The 23,230-nt window shown below is 57.0% G+C and overlaps 1 protein-coding gene across 1 annotated transcript in view; it reads left to right on the top strand.

The window, feature by feature from the left end:
• DPYD (dihydropyrimidine dehydrogenase) overlaps positions 1-23,230 on the top strand; it is a 323,607-nt gene that overhangs the window by 98,630 nt on the left and 201,747 nt on the right. Inside the window, exons 10-11 of the mRNA XM_028503389.2 lie at positions 9,924-10,108; positions 23,003-23,218. Of these exons, the coding sequence (XP_028359190.2) occupies positions 9,924-10,108; positions 23,003-23,218 (401 nt within the window). The remainder of the gene's footprint in view (positions 1-9,923; positions 10,109-23,002; positions 23,219-23,230) is intronic.

Here is a 23,230-nt window from a genome sequence, read left to right as displayed (position 1 = left end):
CCTTCTCCTTCCTGTTACCACTACCAATGCCGCCGTGGTCCCAGAGACCAAAGTGGAACCCAGACGCAGACTTCTGTCTCCGGTTCCCCCTGCAGTAAATTCACTGACGTTACCCTGTGCTGCGTAGGATACAGGGGCCTCCCAGCGCTTGGAGGCTTCAGCAAACGACCCCCCGTGCACTTCGCACCCAGCTTTGCTCTCCAGCACGTGCTGTGCAGCAGGGCCTCCCGGTGCCGGCACAGGCTGGCGGCCGAGCGGGTCCCGGACAAAGGGGCCGCACACCTGTGTGCGGGAGCAGTCGGGGCTCGATGAACTCGACAGCACATGTGGAGGGGAGCGACAGTTCGTCGTCTCCGTGTTCTCTGATTATAGTGCTATTTCAAGGGACAGTTCTTGTAGTGTCTTAGTTATATCAATGACGTATTTTTAAAGTAGTCTAAATTTGGAAATTTAAAGGACGTTAGATTTTCAGCCTCAGTTTTTACCCTGATATACTGCATTACTCTTACTGCGTGTGCCTCGCAAAGGAGAAGGGGAAATGACTCTCTTACAGCATTAAACACTCAATGTAGTCTATCATATACATTTCCTACCATGACAATGTATGTGCTGCCACACCCTATAGAAAAGATACATATATACACACATGAAATTCATAAAACACATTTAATCCTTGGGTTAAAGTTGCTAATGATTTCACTGCCACTGAAGCTAATGATAGTTGTAAGCGATCACCATTATTTTTCCCAGTTCTACTTTGTTCCCATCTCTTCTTGCGACCGTAGCCGTGAGCGGGACGTAGGAGTGAAAGGCCGCACGCCCCCGCTCCGGTGCATGGCGTGTGGGTGTGCTCACGGCGACCATGGTCGAACCGCACCCTCCTCCGTCAGCCGGCACCCCGAGTCCTGCAGACAGCATGGTGCCCGGCTTCCAATGTGACCGGGACAGGAAAGCCAGGGTCTCGTTCAGCGTCTTCCCTGCGGGAAGCTCTGAGCGGCTCCTCCTCCGAAAAGCTCTCGTCCATCCCCTCTGAACACGCGAGACTCCAGGTCAGGTTCAGGCGGGACTCTCCTCGCTCCAGACTGATAGGAACTGGTCAGTACACTGTGCGGCGACACCTCTGCTAGGCCTGTCCACGGCGCAAACGTCGCCTTTCCCTGGAAGTGTGAACGCCTATATTTGTCTTAAAAACATGTATTTTGTAGCATAGGAAGTCTCCTGCTTACCACCAACATTTGAACTAACTATCTCTCTCTCTCTCTCTCTCTCTCCCTGGAGGATGGCAGGTTTAAGAGACGGCCAGCTTGTTTTATTCCTCCTCCTCTTGGCACCAAACTGCCCGCTGCAAAGCATGCCCGTCTTTTCTGTTAGTTTGGGCTCGCTGAGGGGACCATGTGACCATCCCCCCGCCCCCAGATAAATGGACTAAACGAGGTGGAAGAAGTGGAGGGCCAAGTTCAGACACTGTCACAATTGGTCCATGTTTCACTGTTGTATGAATTTTTTATGAACAAATATTTGCAGTAAAGTTCAAAGAACAGACGAGCAAACCCTGCCCTTTACTGCCAGACAGGAGCGCTTTCTGAGTGATGGCAAAGGCATTAGGCTCTGTGATGATTAATGGGGCTGAGAGGGCTGAGACAGCATTGAAAACTGATGCCCACGGTCGTGGTCGCTGCGACCCGCTGGATGCGTCACAGTGGCCCGTCCGGGCCGTTCCGCCTCGCGGGTCCGGGGTGCTGGGAGGGACCTCAGAGACCACACCTGCTGGCCCCTCGTTGCCTTCTCCCCTTCTCACTGCTCTTTGACCTCCAGTTCACCACATCCCGTCACCTGCCTTACGTGGCTCTTATACGTAGTTGACACTTTTTGAGGGGACTCCTCCCACGTGGTGTGGCTCAGAGAGATCTTCCTTCTCAAGAAAGCCCGGCGATGCCTCTCTGGCATCAGTGCAGGCCGTGCTCGCCGGCACTGTCAACGACAGACCATCAACGCTGCGTGTGCCGGACCCCTGCCCTTCCCTCGGGAGCTCTGTGAGTCCTTGTCACCGGATCTAACCTCGGCGCGCAGGGTCCTCTCTGGAGGGCTGGGCGCGTGTCTCCAGGTGCCCCTCAGGACCCCGGGCTTTCCAGTTGGTTCATCTGCTGCTGGTGGGCAGTTGGGTTCACGACCTCTGAGTGTGTGCGGCCTGGGTCGCTTGCCGTGGACTCAGTTTCCCTGCACTATGAGATGAAACGACACCTCTTCTGTGAGGCTGGAAAGAACCGACCCATGCGTGGCAGGTCCGGAACCAGCCCTGCGCCCGTGCAGGCCCCGACGGACAGGAGCCAGGCTGTGCTCCTGCCCCCGCGGCCCCCCACCATGACAGCCCCACCGTGCCCCGTGCCCGTGGGGTGGCATGGCCAGCGCTCTGGGTACAGGAGCTCCGTTCTTGAACTGTGCGTTTGCTTATCACAGAAACTGTTTATCAGGCATTCTGCCGTGCGTTCTAAGTTCGCATTGAAGTGTGCCTGCAGCCGATCGGCACGGGGAAAAAAAGAGTCGTAAGATGGATATCAAAAAATAACATTAATGAGCTGCTAAAGCTAAAATTACAGGAACTTATGAAATTGGTTAAACATAAAAACCATTAAACTGTTTACTGAAGCTTCACAGATATACTGCAGCTAATGAGCATCTCTGCTATTTAAATAAGCCCAAATTGAACACACATTACATGGATCCGTAATTAGTCATGGCAGAGCCGGGCACGCACAGACCGACTTCTGGAGCTCTATTTAGGGAGTCTTTTCCGTGTGATTTATTTTGTTAATTAAAATATGTTTCAGTAGTCGCTTATATTTTAATAATATTGTTTTTGCAAGTCGTGTAATTTACTCCTGTTTTTTATTCAGGCTTTAAATGCAGCCAATGGGGAACTCCTACTAAACATTTTTCTGAACCCCTTTCTGTAATTATTTCTATCACTTCGTGATCTCATTCAGCATGCTAGAAAGTTCTTTCACTGAGAAGTGGACATAAAATATTTCAGTAGCCTTTCTACTTTTTCACTGCCTCCTAATTATCAAGAAGTATTAAGCACCCAAATGTGCATAGAATCATGATGATTATGGTCCAAATCAGATTAAAGGATGATCTATTCCTTCAAGGAGTTTGTAGTCTTAAGTAGATGGTATCACTGAATATAAATAAGCAAATCAAAGTGCAGCATTTGGGAACCCCACAGAGAATTTGAAAACAATCCCCACGTATTTCCTTCAAGGACACGGGCCTCCCGGAGGAGGTCTCTTGCAGATAAAATGAAATCAAATCTTCAAGGAGTCCAGAGTTCTAAATAGAGGGAATGATTGCAGAGAGGTAAGCAAATCAAGGTGAAGTGCTTGGACGGTGTTAATTCCAAATTGATTAGCTGGTCAGTTCAGGAAATGAGCACGCAACTCCTTGGGGGAGCAGAAGCGGCGGCCGCGGGCGGCCACCCACGTGCATCTCCCGTGTTTGACGCCGGGAGCCCCGGCACGTCCCGAGCGTCCGGGGGAAGAGGGTGCAGTCGGTGTTCTCACACTGCCCGGGTCCCACCGGCTCACCGGAACCGAGCGCCATCCGGCCGGAGCAGCTGGGGGTCACGCAGCTAAACCACACGGGAGAAAAGTACCTGTTCTTCTCTAGTCAGAACGTTTGCCACCGTGGAAGCTTCATTTTAGAAGCTTTAAAAAATTTAAAAAGTGGAATTTATTTGTATTCCCTCCCCACCGTGAGCTGACTCCTAATTGTGGAAAGAAGACGCAGACCCACAAGGAAAACGGTACATCGAGACAGGATACGGCGAGCGCTCGGCGCTGGGACGGCGCGCTGCTTTCTTCAGCCAGACCGCGCATCCGGGGCCCCCTCACGTTCTGTGGTTCTGTGCGTCGTGTTGGCCGCAGGGGCAGGTGCCGACTCAGGTGTGGGCCCAGAACTCAAGGGGATCTCAGGGGACCGTTGCTGCTTTAGCAGGAAGCGGTTGCAGTGAGCTCACCTGGAAGGGAGGGGAGGGGAGGGGAAGAGGTGGCCTGACGGCTCGCCTGTAAGGCTGGTCCTGGCTAGGCTTCTTGGCTGCCCATCCCCTCTGCACCCGCTTCTCCTCTGGTCCGCGCTAGGGAAGCTTCTGGGAACTGTTTGGGCAGCTCCCTGGCTTTCCGCCGCCCCACGCCACGGGTCAGCGGTGAGCAGGACCGTGGAGCCAGAAATAACTGGCTTCCCCTGCTGGCTCTGCCGCCCAGGGGCCACGTCTCGGGCGATCACGCCTGTGTCACAGCGCTGCGTCCTGGTCTAAATGAGGCAGGACGCGGGAATACCCAGCACCACCCCCGCCTCTCGAAGGGCTCAGCAAAGGTGGGTCGAGTTCCTTGACGTTCTTTATTGGGTGCGGAGGATGTAAACGAGATGTGAGAAGTAACCGGGAGTTCCCTGTGGGTGAATCGGAGCCCCAGAGAGACCGCGTGCAGATCGCTGGGGAGCCCGGAGGCAGGGCCGCGCTGCAGATCAGAAAGGGAGACCGGAGGGAGGGTTCCGCCGCGGGATGCGGCAGGAGGGGAGGGGCGGGCAGGCCGAGGCCACAGAATGTGGGGGCTCCGGACACCCTGTCTTCCTTAGAGGGGCACACTGGAAGGAGTGATCACGTGGTGAAAACGGCAGGCGCTCCGTGTACATTGCCCCAGGAAGTTAGGTGGAGAGCGGGGTTACCGTGGCCGTGAGGAGGAGCGCCGCGTCAGAACCAGCCAGGGCAGGCGCCCAGGAGCACGGCGGTGTTCTCGGGAGAGTCGGGGGGCATTGGGGGTCCTGGAGGCAGAGAGCGGTGCCGGGTCAAGACCAGTTTGGGGGGGCAGTTATGAAAGAAAATGATGCATGTTCCCCGGGGGCACTGTCGTGTTTGGGAGTGGGTAGCACATAGCCTCAAAAACCTGGTTGCGGAAGGACTCGGGAAGACAGAGCCCACCACGGCTTCTTGGTTGGGGGCGTGGTCCGGTTCCGTCCTCCCCTTCCCCCGGGTTCCTGGCCTCACCCGGCCCCTGAGACCCAGCCCCGCACTGAGAGTTCGTTTGGGCCGAGATGTTGCTTTCGGCCTTGACTTCCCGGACGGTTGTCTCACCCTGCGTTTCCGTCTCTCTGCGCTTTGTCCCGGTGGCTAACAGGTTGTGCGAACTTGAGCAGCAAGCACGTAGGCGACTCCATCTGCGTTTTCCGGACACCATTTTATTATAAATGCTGAGTTTTTCATCCCCTCCCTCGTTTAGTAACATCGCAGACTCTCCACAGAAGGGGCGCCGTCCTCCTTCATTATGCCGTCTGCGGTATTGTTTACGGAGGATTAATTTATATTTATGCACCGAGATGGCGCGTCCTTGACATCCTTTCATAAATACCGAGAAACACACTTGTCACACGCGCGTGGGCTTCCCTTCCGCGGGCCCGACAGCGCAGCACCGGCAGCCTAATTGACCTTGGCAGCCGGCGTCTCCGGTGACACGTCCCTGAGGGCCGGCCCCTGCAGTGTTCGGCTGCGGCTTACTGAAGAACTTGTGTGTCACCGTGCAATTAAGCTCATATAAAAAAATCACTGCATGCATCGCATTAAATTGACAGAAAGTCTCCATTTCAAAACCACTTCTTGCTTTAAAGCTACCTCAGAGTGTCTTTGTTTTGTTAAATAAACTCACTGGAACGTGCTAGTAATTAAAGCAGGAAGCGCACATGAATCTCCCAGGTTTGGTGTGAGCGGAGGACGTCTTCTTTCTCTTTTGAAGATGGAAAGCCCCAGGCACCGCGTGTTTAACACGCTTCCCTCGGTCTGCGGGGCGAGGTCGGCCGTGAGCGAGCACGTCCCGGGCGGCTTTCTCCCGTCCGGCCACGGAGCTCCCGGACGTGCGTGCGCGAGGAAGGCTGCAAGGTGCCGGCTCAGGAGAATGTGGGAAAGCCCCCGATCCTGGCCGAACACCCGTCCCCCACCCCCTGCGGTTATGGACGAGAAAGAAAGGGTGCAAGGCTTCCGGTGACACCCCCTCACGCTGCAGAGGAGGCAGCAGGCAGGGGCTTGTGGTGCAGATGCAAGGAGAGTCTTCCCCTCCTCCCGGGCCTGGGCTCCGCAAGGGGAGAGCAGGAGCTTCCTGGCCTGCGCGCCCTGTGCTCCCTGGGGGCTGCCCGGAGCAGGACAGCCCCTGCGCCCTGTGCTCCCTGGGGGCTGCCTGGAGCAGCACAACCCCTGCGCCCTGTGCTCCCTGGGGCTGCCTCGGGGGCAACAACTGGAGGAGCCAGGCAGGGCGGTCCCCACGAGGAGGCAGGTGGGAGCCCTCATAAGTCGTACCTAAACCACCGGATGCCTTTCCCACAAATTAGGAATAAAACATGTTTGCTTTTTTCTGAATCCTTGATTTGATGGCTCTGGTAAACACTTCTGAACTTTAAAAATACAGTTGAGTAATAGAAATAACTGGGCGGTAACCCGCGGTCACCTTGGCGTCGGCTGCCGATGCCCCCGAGAGACGGCGCTCCTGGCCTGCTGTAGCATTGCTTCCGCCCGCATCAGTGTTTCTGCTCTGCTTTTTCAAGGGTCCTTTCCAGATGGTGATGAGTATCAGACCATAAATGGAGATGAATGGTTTCCATTTCGATGGACGTGAGCTCCACTATCATACGTCGAACACCCGCACTTCCAGCAGTATCTTTGACGTCTCCGCGTCCCTCCCGTTCACCCCTTCCATCAGACCAGGGCACGTGCGATGCACGGCTTCCGGAAGGAGCAGGGGAGACGCTCAGCGGGCCACTTTCAAAAGGGGCTGAGACTCTTTTTAGTGGAGGAACAGTCCTTTTCTGTTTTGGAACAGTGTCAGACATCCGTTTGGTTATGAGTGGGACTATCTGGGTGTCACCGATGACAACATAGTTCAGGCTGCTCACATTCAGGCCAAGGGCTTCCTGCGTGGAGGAGAAAGCACACGTGTTTGCAAGTAAGCACGCGGATGTGTGAATGTCTAGGGACATGAACACAACGTGTGTGCAATGGAAAGACCTGTGCCCGGAATAGCACTGTGACTTCGAAAATAAATGCCCGTTAGGTGGCTACTGGCATTAGTGCCGAATCTTTTAAGAAATGCAAGAGTTCCTTATCCAACGCATGGCGGCATCTCCCGACTGCCTGTCGGCTGGGGCGGTGGTGCAGCTCTGATGTGACAGCGACTCAGTCTTGCACGCAGAAACTTCCACAGCGTGAGGAACCGCACGGCCACCATCCAGGAACGTCGGTGCAGTTCAGCATCCGCTGTGTGCCTGCACCCGGGACTCCAGGGTGGACTCCAGCTGTGGGAGGCCCGAAGCTCAGGCGTAGGGCGGGGCCAAAGTGGGTGTCCAGTTGTGAGTACTCAAAGGAGTTTATTCTGGTGGCGTTGCTTATTCACTAGTGTGCCAGTTTCCATGGGAACGGCAGCACACTGACTCTGGCCCCACCCTGTCGTCTGAAGACTCCTCTGTAAAGAAGAGAATTTACGTGTTCAGATTTAGGTGCAGAGCCTTGAAGGAGCCCCAAGCAAGCGGGACACGCTGAGGCCCAGGCTTCCGTGGCCTGGCCGGACACGCGTGTCTCGACGGGAACCACTGCCAAGGGGAACCCAGGGCGACGGAGGCGCCGCCCCTGCCTCGCTCAGGCTTGCAGTGAGCCCCGCCTGCACCAGCCTTCACAGGTGTTCTTGTAGGACAGTGGGGAAGGCACGGGTGTTCTTGTAGGACAGCGGGGACGGTGGGTGAAAAGGCTCTGGTTTCCCGGGGAGGCGGCTTTCAGTCCCTTCCCCTCCAGGCATTGTCTTCGTTCCAGTCACCCTGTAGGACGCGTGAGGTCGCTTCTCACGCGGGAGAATTATTTCCTGCTACAGAGACGCATCCTGCGATGGACACCGTGTGGCGGTGAGGTGTCTCGGGGGCCGTGATGACCACACGAGGCTGAGCTGAGGAGCCACGCTCACTGTCCACGTTCTTGCAACTCAGGCCGCCGTCGACAGAGGGGGGTGGCGATCCGCCGTGCAGCGAGCGGGGCGCAGCCGGGGGAGGGCTCGTTCCCTGTGACCTTTAGAGACCCGAGAAGAACCTTCTCCAAATGCCATTCTGCAGTGGAAATAATTACATGAATATTTAATTTCCCTCTCGATGAAAGGTGAAATCACATCAGAGACACAAACAGCAGCAGGTTTACGTAAGAGCCTGAGCACAGGAGCTTCGATCCGCTGCTCCCGACCCACCCGTGCATCCCTCCGGGCGGAGCCGGGGGGGGGAGTCTCCCGACCCCCAAGGGGGTCCCGGCCTGGGGCTCAGGGCTCAGCGCCCAGCGGGTGCCCAAGCGCCTGTTCGCGTGGAGCCTGCAGTCTTACCGGGAAACGCAACCAAGTGTGCCTCTAGCAGTGTCCTGAAATGCTGACGCCGTTCAGGTGCAGGGGTACCTACATGTACCGGGGTTCGCTTTTGTTTCCGTTGTTTTTCGGAAGAAGCTGGTTTTCGGCGTGAGAATAACATTTTTTTACATTGGTTATTTTCTTTTCTCGTGTGTTTGACATAGTCTATTCAACTACTAACTTTCAGGATCTTCTCATCTTTGCTCCCTTAGTGTAAGTTGTAATGTCCTCCTTTACATATGTTTTTGTGTTTAATTGAACCTGCTGAGATGGCGCTGGTTCATGGGGTCACACAGGCTTCAGCTGGGCAGCTCTGCAGCAACTCGTCTGTGCGCTGTGTCGCGTGCGCACGCCAGGCCTGCAAGGCTCCTCCATCACCGTTCACCCTCGCTTCACCAATTCTGCACCCCCCCCCCCCCCCCCATCTCTGGGTCACCTCCACACTGTCGTCAGACTCCCAGACACCAAGAACACACTGACGGCCATCGGGGTGGGGGAGGGGCGCTGGGTGACAAAGGGGAAGGAAGGAGGCTATCCTCCCTCTTGAACTGGAGTAAAGGTCAGCTCTTCCAGTCTGTCCTGGGAGACTGCACTTCAAGTTCGTGACCTGACGACCCGGAGGGAAGGGCATTTGGGCCGGGTCACCGGCCCTGCCTGTCCTGTCGTATGGGGCGCCGTCCGCCTTCCCTCACGTTCTGGGTCGGCTGGGTCTCGTCCGCACATCGGGGCTGCGTATCCCGTCAGAATCCCCTTTAGACGCTGTTCTCGAAGGGCCCGGCCTCTTCCTACTTCCGTGACACGTTGTCACCCTTCGAACCCAGGACTTGGCAGTTGTTTCAGCACATTTGAAACTGTTTTAAGGAACTAATGGTAATGTTTGTATTTGTTGACATAAAAAAAAACCAGAAATCGATGGCTAACGGTAACTCTCTTCCTAGAGCCGTGAAGTTGCTTAACATTAAGTGTGAGTGATGTGGCGTAAACGTCAAAGACTTTGTGTCGTTTTGTGTGTGAAACTTCTTGTGAAACGGACAGCTGGGCCGTCCACCCAGATCCCGACGTAACTCACACCTGTTGGCTCGGGGGCAGGGCTGCGGTCCCAGGAGTGACAACAGACCCGTGAAAATAGTGGTTATGCACAAGTGAAGTTCAGAAAATACATTCTAAATGGATTGCAAGGGATGTACATGAACTTCGTAGTCATTAACATACTAAAGGGACGTGCGCCCCTTCCTCCTGGACTCTGACGTCTGCGACGGAAACACCGGTCTGAGACCGTGCCCAGCCCCGCACCCGCGAATCCTGCACGGGAGGCGTCTCAGAGGCGGTGGAGCCACGACTCTGAGTGTGTCTGTAACTCGGACCCGTCACAGACTTTCCGTTTTTCTGCCTCATTAAAACAGCTGTTTGAATCCCCTGACCAGTAATAAATCATGATTTTTCTTAATCTTCAAATTATTGTTACACGATGCACAGATCACTCATTGTCTATTACCTTTTTTTTTCCAGTAAAAGAAGCCTTGAGCCCCATCAAATTTAACAAGTGGGGTCTCCCGGAAGTGGACCCCGAAACGATGCAAACCAGCGAGCCCTGGGTGTTCGCCGGCGGCGATCTGGTCGGCCTGGCGAACACGACGGTGGAGTCGGTGAACGACGGGAAGCAGGCCTCCTGGTTCATTCACAGATACGTCCAGGTAGGCGCGTGCGGGCGCCCGGGGCCCTTCTGCGGGTGCGTGAGCACTGGACGGGTGCTGCCTGTTCCGGCGAGCACTTCTGTCGGGTGCGTGGTGACCGCGTGAACTCGGTCATGTATGCAGCTGCTAGGGGAAGACTCGCTTGTTTTCCGTGGGGAGCGCAGCCTGGGGTTGGCCAGGCCTCGCGCCGAGCAGCCTGCCGTCCCCTTGAGGGGGTAGAGCGGCAGCAGCAGACGAGAGCAGGTGCCTGTGCGGGCCGGACGGAGCCCGGGGGACGAACGTGTGGGTGCAGTCCCAGGGGAGAGCCCGGCGGGGGGAGGCAGGTGGGCGCGGGGTTTGAAAAAGGTGAAACTGAACGTGAGCCCGTGGGGAATGGAAGGTGCTCGTTTTCCTTCAATAGTTAAATCCACTCACAGCCTTTAAAATAAAATACAGAGAGCGTTCACTCTCTTCTATGATGGCTGTGGTTTCGTGGGGCTTCCCGACTGTCACTGGAAAGGATCCTGAAGGGCCTGTTTCTCCTGACTTCGCTGTTTTCTTCTCATTTCCCCAAATATGCTAAAAGCGTGCTGTGAAAAATGAGCGTGTTGTTTCGCTTAGCCCCTGCTTGTGTGTTAGAGGAAAGAAACAGACTTTTAGGGATGATGAGGAAAGAACGTGTACGTGCTCTGAAAACACAGACTGTTGGGAGTGCTCGTGTTCAGAACTCCACACGTACAGTCTGTGGCCAGTACTGGTTCGGGGTGTGACTGAAGGATTCGGACTTGTCAAACAAAGTCTTTGCATGCGTGCAAGGTGGGGGGGGGGGGCCTCCCCTCCGCACTGCCGTGCACTGGGCCGTGGGCCCTGCTGCCTCTGCAGCTGCCTCCCCCGCCTGCCCCCCGGCCCGGCACCCTGCACTGCAGCCGGGACCGTGCTCCTCGGGTGCGAGTTCGACCCCCACGCGCTCCCTGACAGCCCCTCCGAGACCGCCCCGCACTCAGGGTGCAGCCCAGACTCCCCGGCCTGGGATGCCGGGCTGAATCCCGCGACGTGACCAAGATTCCCGGAGTCTGGCTTCTCCCCCGCTCCGTCCACCGCAGCCCCCTGGATCCTGCAGGCCCTCCGGGCTCTGCCTCCTCCCCTCTTTTCCTCAGTTTCCCTGATCGAGGCCCACTTACCAGTCTGTCTCCACGCAGACCTGGGGCCCTCCTTGTTCATGCTGCATCCTCAGAGTGCGCAGCGTGCTCACCTGTTACACAGGGAACTGCTTGCGGTGAGACCCCTCCTCTTAAAGGAATTTAAAGAGAAGTTAAGAAAACTCCTCTTAACCGAATGGGCGTGTTACCTCAGTTCGTTGGCACTGGAAATGGGTCCTTCTCTTAGAAACGTGTGTGCAGGGTCCGGAGTGCAGCGCGTTCCCGAATGAGGGTGACAGCGCCTTGCCTCGTGGCCTCCGTCGGTTCGGGGGAAACGGGACCCTCGACGGTGCGCTTTGCACGGTGATGCGGCAGTGTGTAACAACCACGCACGTGTTCACCGCCGTGGGCTGTTTAGAATTTCTTTGTCCTACACTTTCTCAGGTACGTGGGGTTATCCAGAGACGCCCCAGCTGGGGTTGTGATCACTCCACAGTTGTCTGGGAGGGAGAGCTTTGCCCCACTTCCTGAGTTCTTCGTCTGGTCAGTCAGTTACACTCGCTGACCCCCAGCTGCGGGGCCCAGCTCGGCTCCAGGAGGGGCAGTGTGAGCACGTGAGGCGCAAGGGTGATGCAGTTAGAGACTGGGGCCCTGGTGGAACGGACCTGATTCAAACCCACATCCAGGAGGGGCAGTGTGAGCACGTGAGGCGAGGGTAATGCGGTCAGAGACTGGGGCTCTGCTGGGAACGGACCTGGTTCAAACCCAGATCTGGCGCTTTCAAATACCACGGCCTTGGTCCTTGGGCGCGGTCCTCGGAGCTCCAGAGCTCGGCCTTTCTCGGGCGCCCAGCACCGTCTGAGTGGCTGCCCTGTCGGGGTGCAGGGGAGAGTCCGAAGCAGAGTCCTGGAAAGCGCTCTCTTGAGAGTCTGAGCCACAAATAGTTGTTTGCGTTGTGGGCTACTAGAGAGCATGTGCCTCGGACTGACAAGTGGCATTGGAGAAAAATCACAAAACAGAGGACGTGACCGGGAAGACCAAGTGTAGGATGTTAACAGACGCCGACTGAAAGGGGCTGTTTCAAGTCACCGTGAAAGCACTTTACGGAAAGCCACGTACGTCTTCATCCCCACGCATCCGTGCACCTGTGTGGCTGGTTTTTGTTTTTCCGAAAGACGGCCGGGGCTGCAGGAGGCCCTGAGCACAGAGCATGAGCAGGAGAGCGGGAGGGAAACGCCGAGCTCATACAGGGCGAGGACTCGCTGAGGACACCGAGCTGAGGACTGGAACGTGGGTGCGGGGGAGGCAGAATGTGGCAGAAAACTCTCGCCTGAAGAAGCGGCACCGTCGGAGCTGCTGGTGACGTGGAGGGGACCGTGTTCTCATTTGTCAGCATTTCCCCCCTTAGGCGTCGTCACGTTGCAGTCTCAAACTTACTCTTCACCAACGACCGACACCCACAGAGGACCCAGTGTGGTTCCTCCGTCGTTGTTGTACCAGGTCAGTGAAGTGCAGGCACGCCTGAGCTCCCTCCTCCCACGTGCGCAAGAATGGCTGAGTACCGGAGGTCACTGTGACCGTGTACCCAGAGAAGGAGATGTCACTGAGAGAATGCGGCTAAGTGGAAATGTCATAAATTTAAAAATGCATTTGTACTTCCACTTGCAACCTTCTCGTGGATTTGCTCACTTAGCCTGCATGTGCGCGTGTGCACCGATAGGCAGAAAACGTTCTGCACGTGGAAGACAGAGCTCAGCCACACCCACCGGCATCATCATGTGTGCACCTGAGGGTGAGCCCCGCGCAGTCACCGGAGAAGGGCGTGGGGTGCGAGGTGGCGGGAGGCTGGGTCCCCCCCCACCGGCAGAGGCCGGAGCAGTGGGGGGATCTATCCGGGTCTGTCTGGACTGAGCCCCTGGGGAAGGAAGCCTCATGGACACAGTGGGCCCGGGTTGTCATCCTCCGTGGCACAGGCCTGGGGCGGCCACTGGTGGGTCATTGCAGCAAAGCTGCCGTTCCCTTGGCGTCCATCCGTCCGGCAGCGGCCCTGGACACCTCCCCTGTGGGGTGTTAGAGTTTGGAACCACGACACCGCCTCAGACCTGGCCCGAGGGGCCCTCTGGAGCTGGGGCTGGCCCGGGAGCGGTGGAGGGAGGCGTGTGCCTGTGTGACTCCGCTCCGGCCACGAGTGGACCCCAGTGACGAAGTGCAGAGGAGCGTGGAGCTGCCCGCCCTGCTCCCAGGGAAAGGGCACGAGAGACATCGCACTCAGCGTGACAGAGACTCCAGCGTAGGTGTTGCCTGGGGGCAGAAATCCGGCATTTTCATTGTGCAGGTGAATCCGGAACATCCCTCAGCAGCAGACTGGTTGAATCCGGAATACTCACTCAGGGACACAGGAGAGCACAGCGAACTCTCTGAAACTGGGAAACAAACGCCAGTGATTAGTGGGCTCATCGGAAAAGTTAACGCGGAAACTGAGGGAAGGATGTGCGTGCACCTGAACCGTGTCATTTTACTGTAAAAGACACAGATGTTTTCACCTTTTCACTTCTCTTAAAAAACATGGTGCCCAGGCCTTTTGAATCCAGGAGGTGAAAATCTGTCATCTTTCTTACCTAAAACTATGTGCGATATATCGCCTACAATTTCTAGTTCTGTTACTAAAGTGGAACAACTCCAAGAAAAAAAAAAAAAAAACATATCCCAGAAGACGGCTGCGTATGACCTGTGGTTCCCCTGCAGTCTTGTGAGCTGTGCGGCCCACCCTCAAGGCCATGGCTGATTTTTTTTTTTTTAAGATATTATTTCTTTTCAGAGAGGCGGAGGAGAAGGAGAAAGAGAAAGAGAGGGAGAGCAACATCCATGTGTGTGGCTGCCTCTCGTGCGCCCCCTGCTGGGGGCGCACCTTGGCCTGCAGGACCCCTGTCTGCCCCTGGGGCCACCGGGGAGCAGCTGGGTGTCACCACGTTGTCCCTGAGGAAGCGATCTCTCCCCCTCGGGTGCCTGACTCAGGACCGGGAGTCGCATCAGTGGTGCCTCCCGTTTCTTCAGTGTCCTTCTGCGTGTAGCTTCACATCTTTCATTTCCCTTTTTAACCGTGTCGTTGGTTCCATCTGCGTCTGCACGTGGGACCGGACACCGAGGGCGGCATGCCTGTGCCCCTCGGTCTTGCTCTCGAGAAACCCGGCTTCCCGAGCGAGAGCAGGGCTGTGGGCGCACTTGGAAGACGGGGCACGTGACAGTGAGCACAAGGGTCGTCGCTGTCGAGTTAATCATAAACTGCGTGCGTTCCTGTCAGTAAGCGGGGTCTCCCGCCTTCTGCCGTCTGTAAGTGCCGAGGTTGAGAAGGATTTCTGTGTCTCCGCGGCCTTCACAGACCAGGCAGGTCGTGCACGCTTCCTGACGGGGAGTCTCTGTAACAGAAACGCTCTTTCTAAAGAGGGAAAGGGCAACTGTTGATCCCCGAAAACTTGGTAAGACTACAGCGTGTTCTCAGTACTGGAATATTTGAAATTTTACCTTATATTGGGCTCAGCCATTTTCCAAAACGAGTCCACGCTGTCGGATTGTGAGGGTGTCAGAGCGAGCTCTAATAGCTCATGATGTGAAAGGAAAACCCAAAGGGCGGCCGTAACCGTGCCGCGAGTCCAAGACCTCTGCCGCCGGCAGAGGTGAGCGGCGCCCAGAACACGGCGGTGCGGGACCCGGGAGACCGGCCTGGGGGAACTTACCCGGGTCCGAGCCTCCGTTGCTTCGAAGACCTTCAGCGCCGACTGTAGATGAGAGACCCCGTGGCCGTTCCCTTTGCTTAAACTCCGCCTCTCTTGAATCGCACATCTCCGAGGGCGTTCTTTTGCCCCGGATGCCCCGGCGGCCCCGGCACGCTCCGACGCCCTGTGAGAACCAGGAGCTTAGGTGGCGCGGTTTCACGTTCCAGCGTCTCCGTGGCCCTTCGTGGGTCTGCGGGGGGCGTATCTGCCCTGACAGCCACCCCAGGAGCCAGTGGCAGGGCCTGGCAGCCACCCAAGTGGGGAGCTCCCACCTACATGTCAAGGGCCCTCCTTCCAGCCGCCAGGTGCGTGGGCAGCCCAGGGGCGGGCACCCGGGTGTGCGGCTCTGTGAGGTGTGGGCGGGCGGGGGCGAGGCCGTGGTTCGGAGGCGAGTCTCCTGGCGCCGGTGGAGGTGCCGGTCTCCCGGGCGGGCCAGGACGGCCGGCCGGCGTGTTGTGGTTTTAGTGACTGACGGCCAGCTTGGGCGGTGGTCTGTTCTTGCACTAGGGAATGAAAGTGCCCACGTAAGGCAGGGGCAGTGTCATCAGTATGTCACACTGATTGGTTTTATGCCTCGCTGAGGATTTGTTTATTGATTTTAGAGAGGGAGAGAGGGAGAGAGATAGAGGGAGGGAGAAACGTCGATGTGAGAGACATCGATTGGTTGCCCCCCTCACGCCCCGGCTGGGGTGGGACCCACGGCCTTCATGGTGCAGGGGACAGGGGCGCTCCAGCCGGCTGAGCCACACGGCCAGGGTGTCACTTCAGGTTCTGAGCCCTCCTCTGCTTCAGAGAGAAACGGTCTCACCCACGGAGCCGGCCTCTCCGACTCTGGCCCCTCCCCGCCGAGAGCAGGCGAGGCTGGCCAAACGACCACGCACGGAAAACTGGAGACCTATGGAAAAACTGTGCTTCACACACGGCCAACTCTTTAACCCTCTGTGAAAAGAAGATGGCTATAAATCACCGGCCACCGTCAGGGAGAAAACAATGATTGCCAATAAAAATGCAGGTCTAAATCCTAATGGACTCCGTCTGAAATACCGAGAGGCTCCAAACAATCATATCGGAGTCCGTCACGGCTAAATGCTGTCTCCGTGCGACGCTGTGCCCCTCGGTCAGGGCCGCGGGGCCGAGGGGACCTCAACGCAGCTGCTCAGTGGGTGGCGGGGCCTTTCGAGGAGCCAGGACCGGATCGCAGGCAGCCCCTCGCCCCCCTCCCTTACGGCCGTCAGACAATGAAGCCCGTTTCAGGGCTCACAGACAGACGGGCCGTGTGCCCCGGAGTGTGCTCTCTGGGCCTCCCCTCTTTGGCGGTCCGTTCAGGTTACGTTCGGTGTGCTTCCTGGGTAATGGTTTTCTTTTTTTTTTTTAATTTGTTTTATTTATTTATTTTTAGGGTAATGTTTTTAAATGATAAGGAGCAGAGGCGTGACAGTTTTCTACTAAAACTTCTGCGATAATGTGTAGTTTTGGGGGGTGTGAAGGGGGATTTGTGTTTGTAGCATCTCTCTGTCGTGGGGGGTACCAAGAGGAGGAGCAGAAGAGCGAGCAGGTGGTGTCTGATGGAGCCATCAAAACGGACCCACCGAGGTGGCGGTGGGAGCGGAAACGCCGTGACTAATAAGCAATTGTGACGCCTCTTACTGACTTCGCGTGCAGTCCCAGACCTCTCTGAGGGGGCAGTGCTTGCCCTGAAAAGTAATTTAAAATGAAATTGTCTCCATAAAGGCCGAGTGTTTCCTTACCGGTCCCGCGGCGGGCTGCTGCGTCAGGCAGACTCCTGGGGACGAGGACAGGCAGAAGGGAAGGACTGAGCCCTGCCCCTCGCGGCGCGGGGCCTGACCTCGGGGCTGCTGCGGGAGCCGGAGCCGCCTCGGGGTCCGGCGGTCCGGTCCGAGGGAGCCCCGGGGGCTGAGAGCTGAGGCTGGGTTGCCCACGCCTTGGTGCCCGGGGTACCGGTGCCCGGGGTACGTGAGGCTAATGAGGACAGTGGCCCCAGAACAAAGCACCAAAAGCCCTTCGTTTGCTGAGGTCAGCTTAAATGCAGGGTGGTTCAGCGGGAAACTTAACCGCAAGTGTGGCGCTCGGCCTTCAGTGACTCGGTGCAGTCGAGACTCCGCAGGTCGTGAAGGGTCATGGGACTGAGGAAACCCAGACGCAGGGAGGGTGTTGGAAAAGACTAAGTCTGGTTGTTCCCGGATTCCTCATGAGTCCTGCTCTTCTTGGACCCTTGGGGGGTGGCGTTGGCTTGGGGTCGCCCACTCGGGCTCTGATGGCACAGGGCGGGAGGGGGGGGAAGAGGGGCAGTGAGGGGGTTCCTGGGACAAGGACGTAAACACTTTCCAGACCCCAGATGCCTCCCCGTGAGCCTCACTATTTGCATCCATAAAAGGATCAAATTATAGTTTTTGATGGTTTGAAACCAAAGAATAATATGTGTTAAAGATCAATAATCTGGTTTATTAAATACCCATTTTATGCTGGTTATCGTTTTAGGGGGTTAATGTTTGTGTTACGCTCAGAACCGCCTCTGGAGGAGCCGCGGTTTCTCCCGTTTCACAAGTCGAGTGAGTGGTCGCGGTGGGTGCGGCCCCAGAGGTCCCGGGGGTCCCCACTCACACGTGGGTGAGCAGGCGAGAGCAGGCTTCCAGAGAGTAGACGCAGGCAGAGGAGAACTCGTTCAGGAGTGGAGCACTGTCCGGGAGGGCTTTCACATGGACACGGGGAAGACCCTGGAGGAGGCGAAGGTAGCTTTAATGTCCCTCCATGACCAAGAACAGGACGGCCGTGGGGCTTCTCTGAGGCGGTCGGGCTGGGTCACGGCTGGGTCACGGCCATGTGGGTGGGGCCGGAGCTGGAGCTCCTGCAGCCCCTGGCCTCCGCTCTCTCTGGTCCCCACCCCCGCCTCCTCCTCTCGGCTCTCTCCCGCTGAGCTTCCCCTGAGCGTGGAGAAGGCAGAAGACCCCCGCACGCCCCTGCCCATCTGCCCCGGGGTGCCGACGAGGGCAGTGGCCCTGGACCTCTGTAACCCACAGCACCGGTCACGAAACCGTCTGCTGTCGTTTTGGACCGTTCCCCACAGGCTGCACGGTCACTGCATGCCAGACGACATCCCACGGGAACGTGGCCTTGAAATTGATTTTTTGTCCGGTTTTTTCTCGGCGGCATCCCGGTGCCCAGAGCAGCGCCGACCTCATAGCAGGGGGTCGGCCAACAGAACCCCTGTTGATAGATGTGATGGACGCGTGGGTCACAGAGCCCCGGAGGTGCCGGGGGCAGGTCTCCTGGACTCGCACGGTCATCATCATCTGCAACATGCACCAGGCCCGCTCGCTGACGCGGGCAGTAGGGAGGAGTTGGCGGAAACGGGGAGGTGTGAGTGAGCGTGCCCGCGCGTGATCACGTTCCTGGTTCGACCCCCACGAGCATCCTTCCCGTCAGGCGTGTTAGAGACGAGACAGCTGAGTTCTGAAGAGGCCCAGCTGGCCTGTCCAGGGGCACGGTGTGACCTCTGAGCAGCTGCCGGGCCCTGCCCACCCCACCGGGGCCGGTTTCGAAGAAGAAAGAAGACTTCTCCCCGAAACACTCCGGGCAGTAGGTGGGCAAGAACGCAGGCGCCCCCTGGCGGGTGGTTGACTCGCAGCTCCAAGCGTTGCATTCCAAGTCTCAGAGTTTACCTCTGCCGCGGTCACCTGTCTTTCCTGTCCGCCTCTTTCCTTCCCCCTCTTCCCAGCCCTCGCTCCCACCTCGGTCTCATGGCCTCCTGTGTGCCCCATGGATCTGCCTGCGGCAGTGCCCGGTCTGGGCGCCAGGCGGCCCTCACACCCCTCCCTGACCAGCATGCACACTGTCCCCACCCTTGCCCCGGGCCTGTGACCACCGTAACTGTTACCTTCCTGATTGGCACTTGAGAAAGTTTGCCAACGAGTTATTTATTATTTTGAGGGGATCTTTGACTAACTTACAAGCTGTATCTTAAAAGTCAATTCACTCCTGGATCCTTTTAAAATGCCCTCTGGGTTATGTGAATCAGGGGCCTTGACCTTCCGGTTTACAGGTTTACAGGACATTGCTCCAAGCAGCTGAGCCCCACTGGCCGGACTGGAGACAGTTTGGGTGGGGAAGAGGTCCCAGCCGTTAGAGTTAATAGTTACTTTTGTGTCCTTATTCACTGCTCGGGTTACAAATACCTTATTAAGAGCAAAGTGAATAATATATCTTTCTAAAAGTGAATAAAATGGGGTCAGTTTTTAAAGAAGCATTTCCATAGCCACATGCCTTTTCTGCAGTTTCTGTTGCAAATAGCAACCTCTCCAAGTGGAGAAATGGAATCTGATTTTATGTTACAATTATAATCACTGTACCCAGGCCTTTCCACTGTGGAAACAGCTCACCCAAATTAATTTCTGCTTTGCAAGAGTTTTTTTTTCCCCCTCAATAGATATTTCTTCAAAGGGCAGAGTAACTGAGCTGGAGTTAATTAATGCGTTAATCCCGCCTATGAATTAATCTAGCCGTAAGTAGCTGCACAATGCTGTTTTTTTCTTTGCCTTAGAATGGCCTTAGAACGGGTGCTTCTGGAGCAGCTGTACCCCAAGATAGGGGCCATTGTGGCTCCATCACAATGAAGCAGAAAGAAAACGAGCCAGTGAAAGCTGTTTGATGGTTTAAATCAGATGGAACATGGTGGGGGGGTTTTCTCTTCTTCAATCGAATATAGCACGGCCCCTGGTCTTGCTTTTAACAGTGCTTTTTAAAAAATTACTCTAGTAAAGCAAATTAGGGGGAAATGCGACTGGAATACATAATCGCAGGGAGGCCCGCCTCTCCCCAGTGGCACACGGCTCTGCCTGCAGCCTGTGCCAGCTGGGTGGGGCAGGACAGCGCCAGGACGGACAGGCAGCACAACCAGGCGATGAAGCCACAGGCCACGGCAGCCTCGGGTTCTGTCTGTTTCCATTTCCCTTCTCAGAGGCGAGGGAGGAAGATAGGATTTCTTCTCAGTATCTGAATGGCATACATTGTTTATTCCTGATAAGAGGTTTTTCCATGTGGGGGGGGGGGGGGTGGGTGTGTGTTCTGTCGATCCGTCAGGAGTAACGTCCTGGCCGGTGTCCATTCCCAGGACTCTTGAGCCGGTGGCGGCAGCCGTGTAAATAGGGGCAGCCTCCTCAGGGCTGCAGGGCAGGCAGGCTGGAAGGTCACGTCCCGCCCTGTCCCTCCTTAGCTGCTTCTCTTCGGACGAGCTGTGGACTTCCTCCGAGCCTCCCTTCCTTCCTCCTCAGCAGGAAACGATGCCCGGTTTGAGGGGTTGCAGCCAGAGCGCAAGCCTGAGCACAGGACCCTCGTCGCTGAGTCTGGCACGAGGAGCGTTGCAGATAGGCGCGGGTGCGTTGTGGATTTGGAGAGTAAAGCACACGTCGTGTTTTTGCGATCAGCCTCAATGTTTGGACAATGTGTTCATGCTCATCGAATCGACACTTGATAAGCAGGTCCAGGTCCCACATGAGCACCGTCTAGAGGATCTGCCCAGCTCACAGATGTACTTTGTTCTTTGAACGAGCCTCGTACCCATGTATTTGAATAATGTAGACCTGGAAATGTCTCCCTTGAGAATGAGGAGTTAGGAGGAGCAGTCACGTGCTGAAACGGTGATTCTCAGCCTTCGGCACACACTGCAGTCCCCCGGTGAGATTTAAGTCATCATCACCACCACCACCATCATCATCATCATCACCACCATCATCATCACCACCATCATCATCACCACCACCATCACCACCACCACCACGAGTGCCTGAGTCCTGCTCTGAGCGATTCTGATGGAATTAGTATTGAGTCTGTCCAGAGCACAGGTGGCACACACAAGGCCCTCGGGCCAAATCCAGCCTCCCACCTTGTTTTATCCAGCTCAGCACCTTGTTTCTGCCTGGCGGCAGCACCGAGCTCTTGCATAACTGTTAAGGAGCAGTTACATGTATACAGTCCTGAAATCACATTCATCCCTTTGAAGGCCACCTCGAGGCTGACGTGGCCCCATTGAGAATGAGTTTGACACCCCTGGGCCAAAACATCTGAATTTTTAGGATTCTCTGAATGTTTGTAATATGCAGAGTTAAAAATGACTGGTCTCCACCTATCAAATGGCAACCATTCTGGGTCAAGGAGCGGAGGAATCTCATGGGCAGAGACAGCAGAATGGACTGGAAGCCTGCAGAGGAGGAGCCAGGGAGGCGCAGGGCAGGGGGCTTTCCCTGGGGGCCCCCTCCCTTCCTGGGGGCCCCCCGCCCTTCCTGGGGCCCAGCCGCACGCCCACCGGACTGCCACGGGACTCTCCCGTGCCCGCACAGCAAACACCAGAGGCCCATTGCGCTCCTCACAGCCAGAGGAGCCCGTTCCCGGCTGGAGGTTAGTTACAAATAACGGAGGGCCTGGAGGGCCGAAAGACGCTGAGCTTCAACCTGCGTCTGGCGGACTCGTGAGGTCAGGCGTGTTGAGGTCACTTGATGCGAGAGAATCATAGCGTGTTACTTCCCAGTGACTCGGCTGCCCAGAGCATTACCCACCGTGCCCACTAGAGGGCTCTTCTGAGGGCCTTTGCTACGCTCAGCAGTCCTCCAGAGGTGAGAGCCGGATCTCACTCCACATTAGAATAAACAATTAAAAAAAAAACAGTCATGGACTTCTGTGTATCTGAAGTACAGCTGACGATTAGTTCATCGCACGGATTATCGTCTTACTGTGGACACTGTCACGGAAAGGGGGCAGAGCACGTGAGGTCCCCCGTCCTCTGCAGCCAGCAAACAGCTTTCGTGTCTCCCCGGCAGGGGCTGTGCTGGGTGCCGCCGTCCAGGAGACAGAGACAGACTCTGGTGACCGGAGGGACGAGTTCAGGGCGGGAGGGGAGTGTCCCGTGGGGCCGGTCGGGTGTGCAGAGCAGGAAAGAGCATTGTTGCGGGGCCACAGGGTCAGCACCCGTAGCTGCATGGCCGCTGTTGCTCTCTCTGTCGGAGCCGCTCCCAGTCCAGCAGTCGGACGGACGCAGGGTGTTGGGAGCGGTAGTGGACGATGGTACGAAGTGCGGGCCCAGGAGGGGCCCGGGCCCCAGCTGGGGTCCTAGAAACCTGGGTGTCCGCTGGGGAGGGAGAGGAGAGGCCGAGGGAGGCGGAGACGGAGACACTCGGCCGACGAAGGCCCAGGCGATGTTCGCTGAGCTCCCGGGAGCCAGAGGGAGAGAGAGAACGCTCCGCGAGCACAGCTCTGCCTCCCGGCGCCCTGCACTTGGCTCGGTGCCGCCCTTCGACCTTTCCACTCACGCGAGGGGCACCGGGGGAGGCTCCTGCAGCGGCGGCCGTTGTACAGCCCGAGAGCCAGTGGGGGTTTAGGTACCGACTGGTTGGTTTCTGAGAACAGAAGCTCCGTCAGGCACAGGAGGACTCGGCCTCCCTTCCGAGTGACACGTCCCCTGAGCTGATGTGCCCTGCACTCTCTGGCAGCCCCGGGACGTCGGGGACAGACCACGGTGGGTGGGGCAGAAGGGACGGGGACAGGCCGGGTGCCCTGTCCACAGCCTCGTCCACAGGGAACCAAAGGCGGGCCTCCCGACCCGCTGTGGTCGGAGCTCTAAGCACTGACGATGGTCCCACAGACCAAGTTCAAAGAGGCCCAGCAGTTCGTGGGACCGGGGCGGTGAGTGCTGAGTGCGTTCCCCCTGGCGTTTGCGTCGTGGTCTGTTTTAGACAGTGTGTGTGTGTGTGTGTGTGTGTGTGTCTTTCATCAGCTGCATTTCCGTGGTCGCTCTCAGGGCTGCTTTTAGATGAGAAAAGGGGGTGCTCTCTGCGTGGGATTCACAGCTGCTGAGTCTGTGCCAGTCTTCATGGTGTCGACCAGACCCACGCAGACCCCACGAATGCAGGGCGGAGCTGCAGCGCCCTCTGTAGAGGGGGCGTGGGAACTCGGCCGGGACGCCGGCGCAGTCACCGCCTGCCTCTCTCCCGCAGGCCCAGTACGGAGCGGCGGTCCCCGTGCGGCCCGAGCTGCCCCTCTTCCACACGCCCGTCGACCTGGTGGACCTCAGCGTGGAGATGGCCGGGCTGAAGTTCGCCAACCCCTTCGGGCTCGCCAGCGCCACCCCGGCCACCAGCTCCGCGATGATCCGGAGGGCCTTCGAAGCGGGCTGGGCCTTTGCCCTGACCAAAACCTTCTCTCTGGACAAGGTAAGAAACTGT

This window comes from Phyllostomus discolor, chromosome 14 (assembly GCF_004126475.2).
Source record: "Phyllostomus discolor isolate MPI-MPIP mPhyDis1 chromosome 14, mPhyDis1.pri.v3, whole genome shotgun sequence".
NCBI classification, from domain to species: domain Eukaryota; kingdom Metazoa; phylum Chordata; class Mammalia; order Chiroptera; family Phyllostomidae; genus Phyllostomus; species Phyllostomus discolor.
The sequence above is the reverse complement of the archived record's forward strand: the minus strand, read 5'-3'. Positions and strand labels throughout refer to the sequence as shown.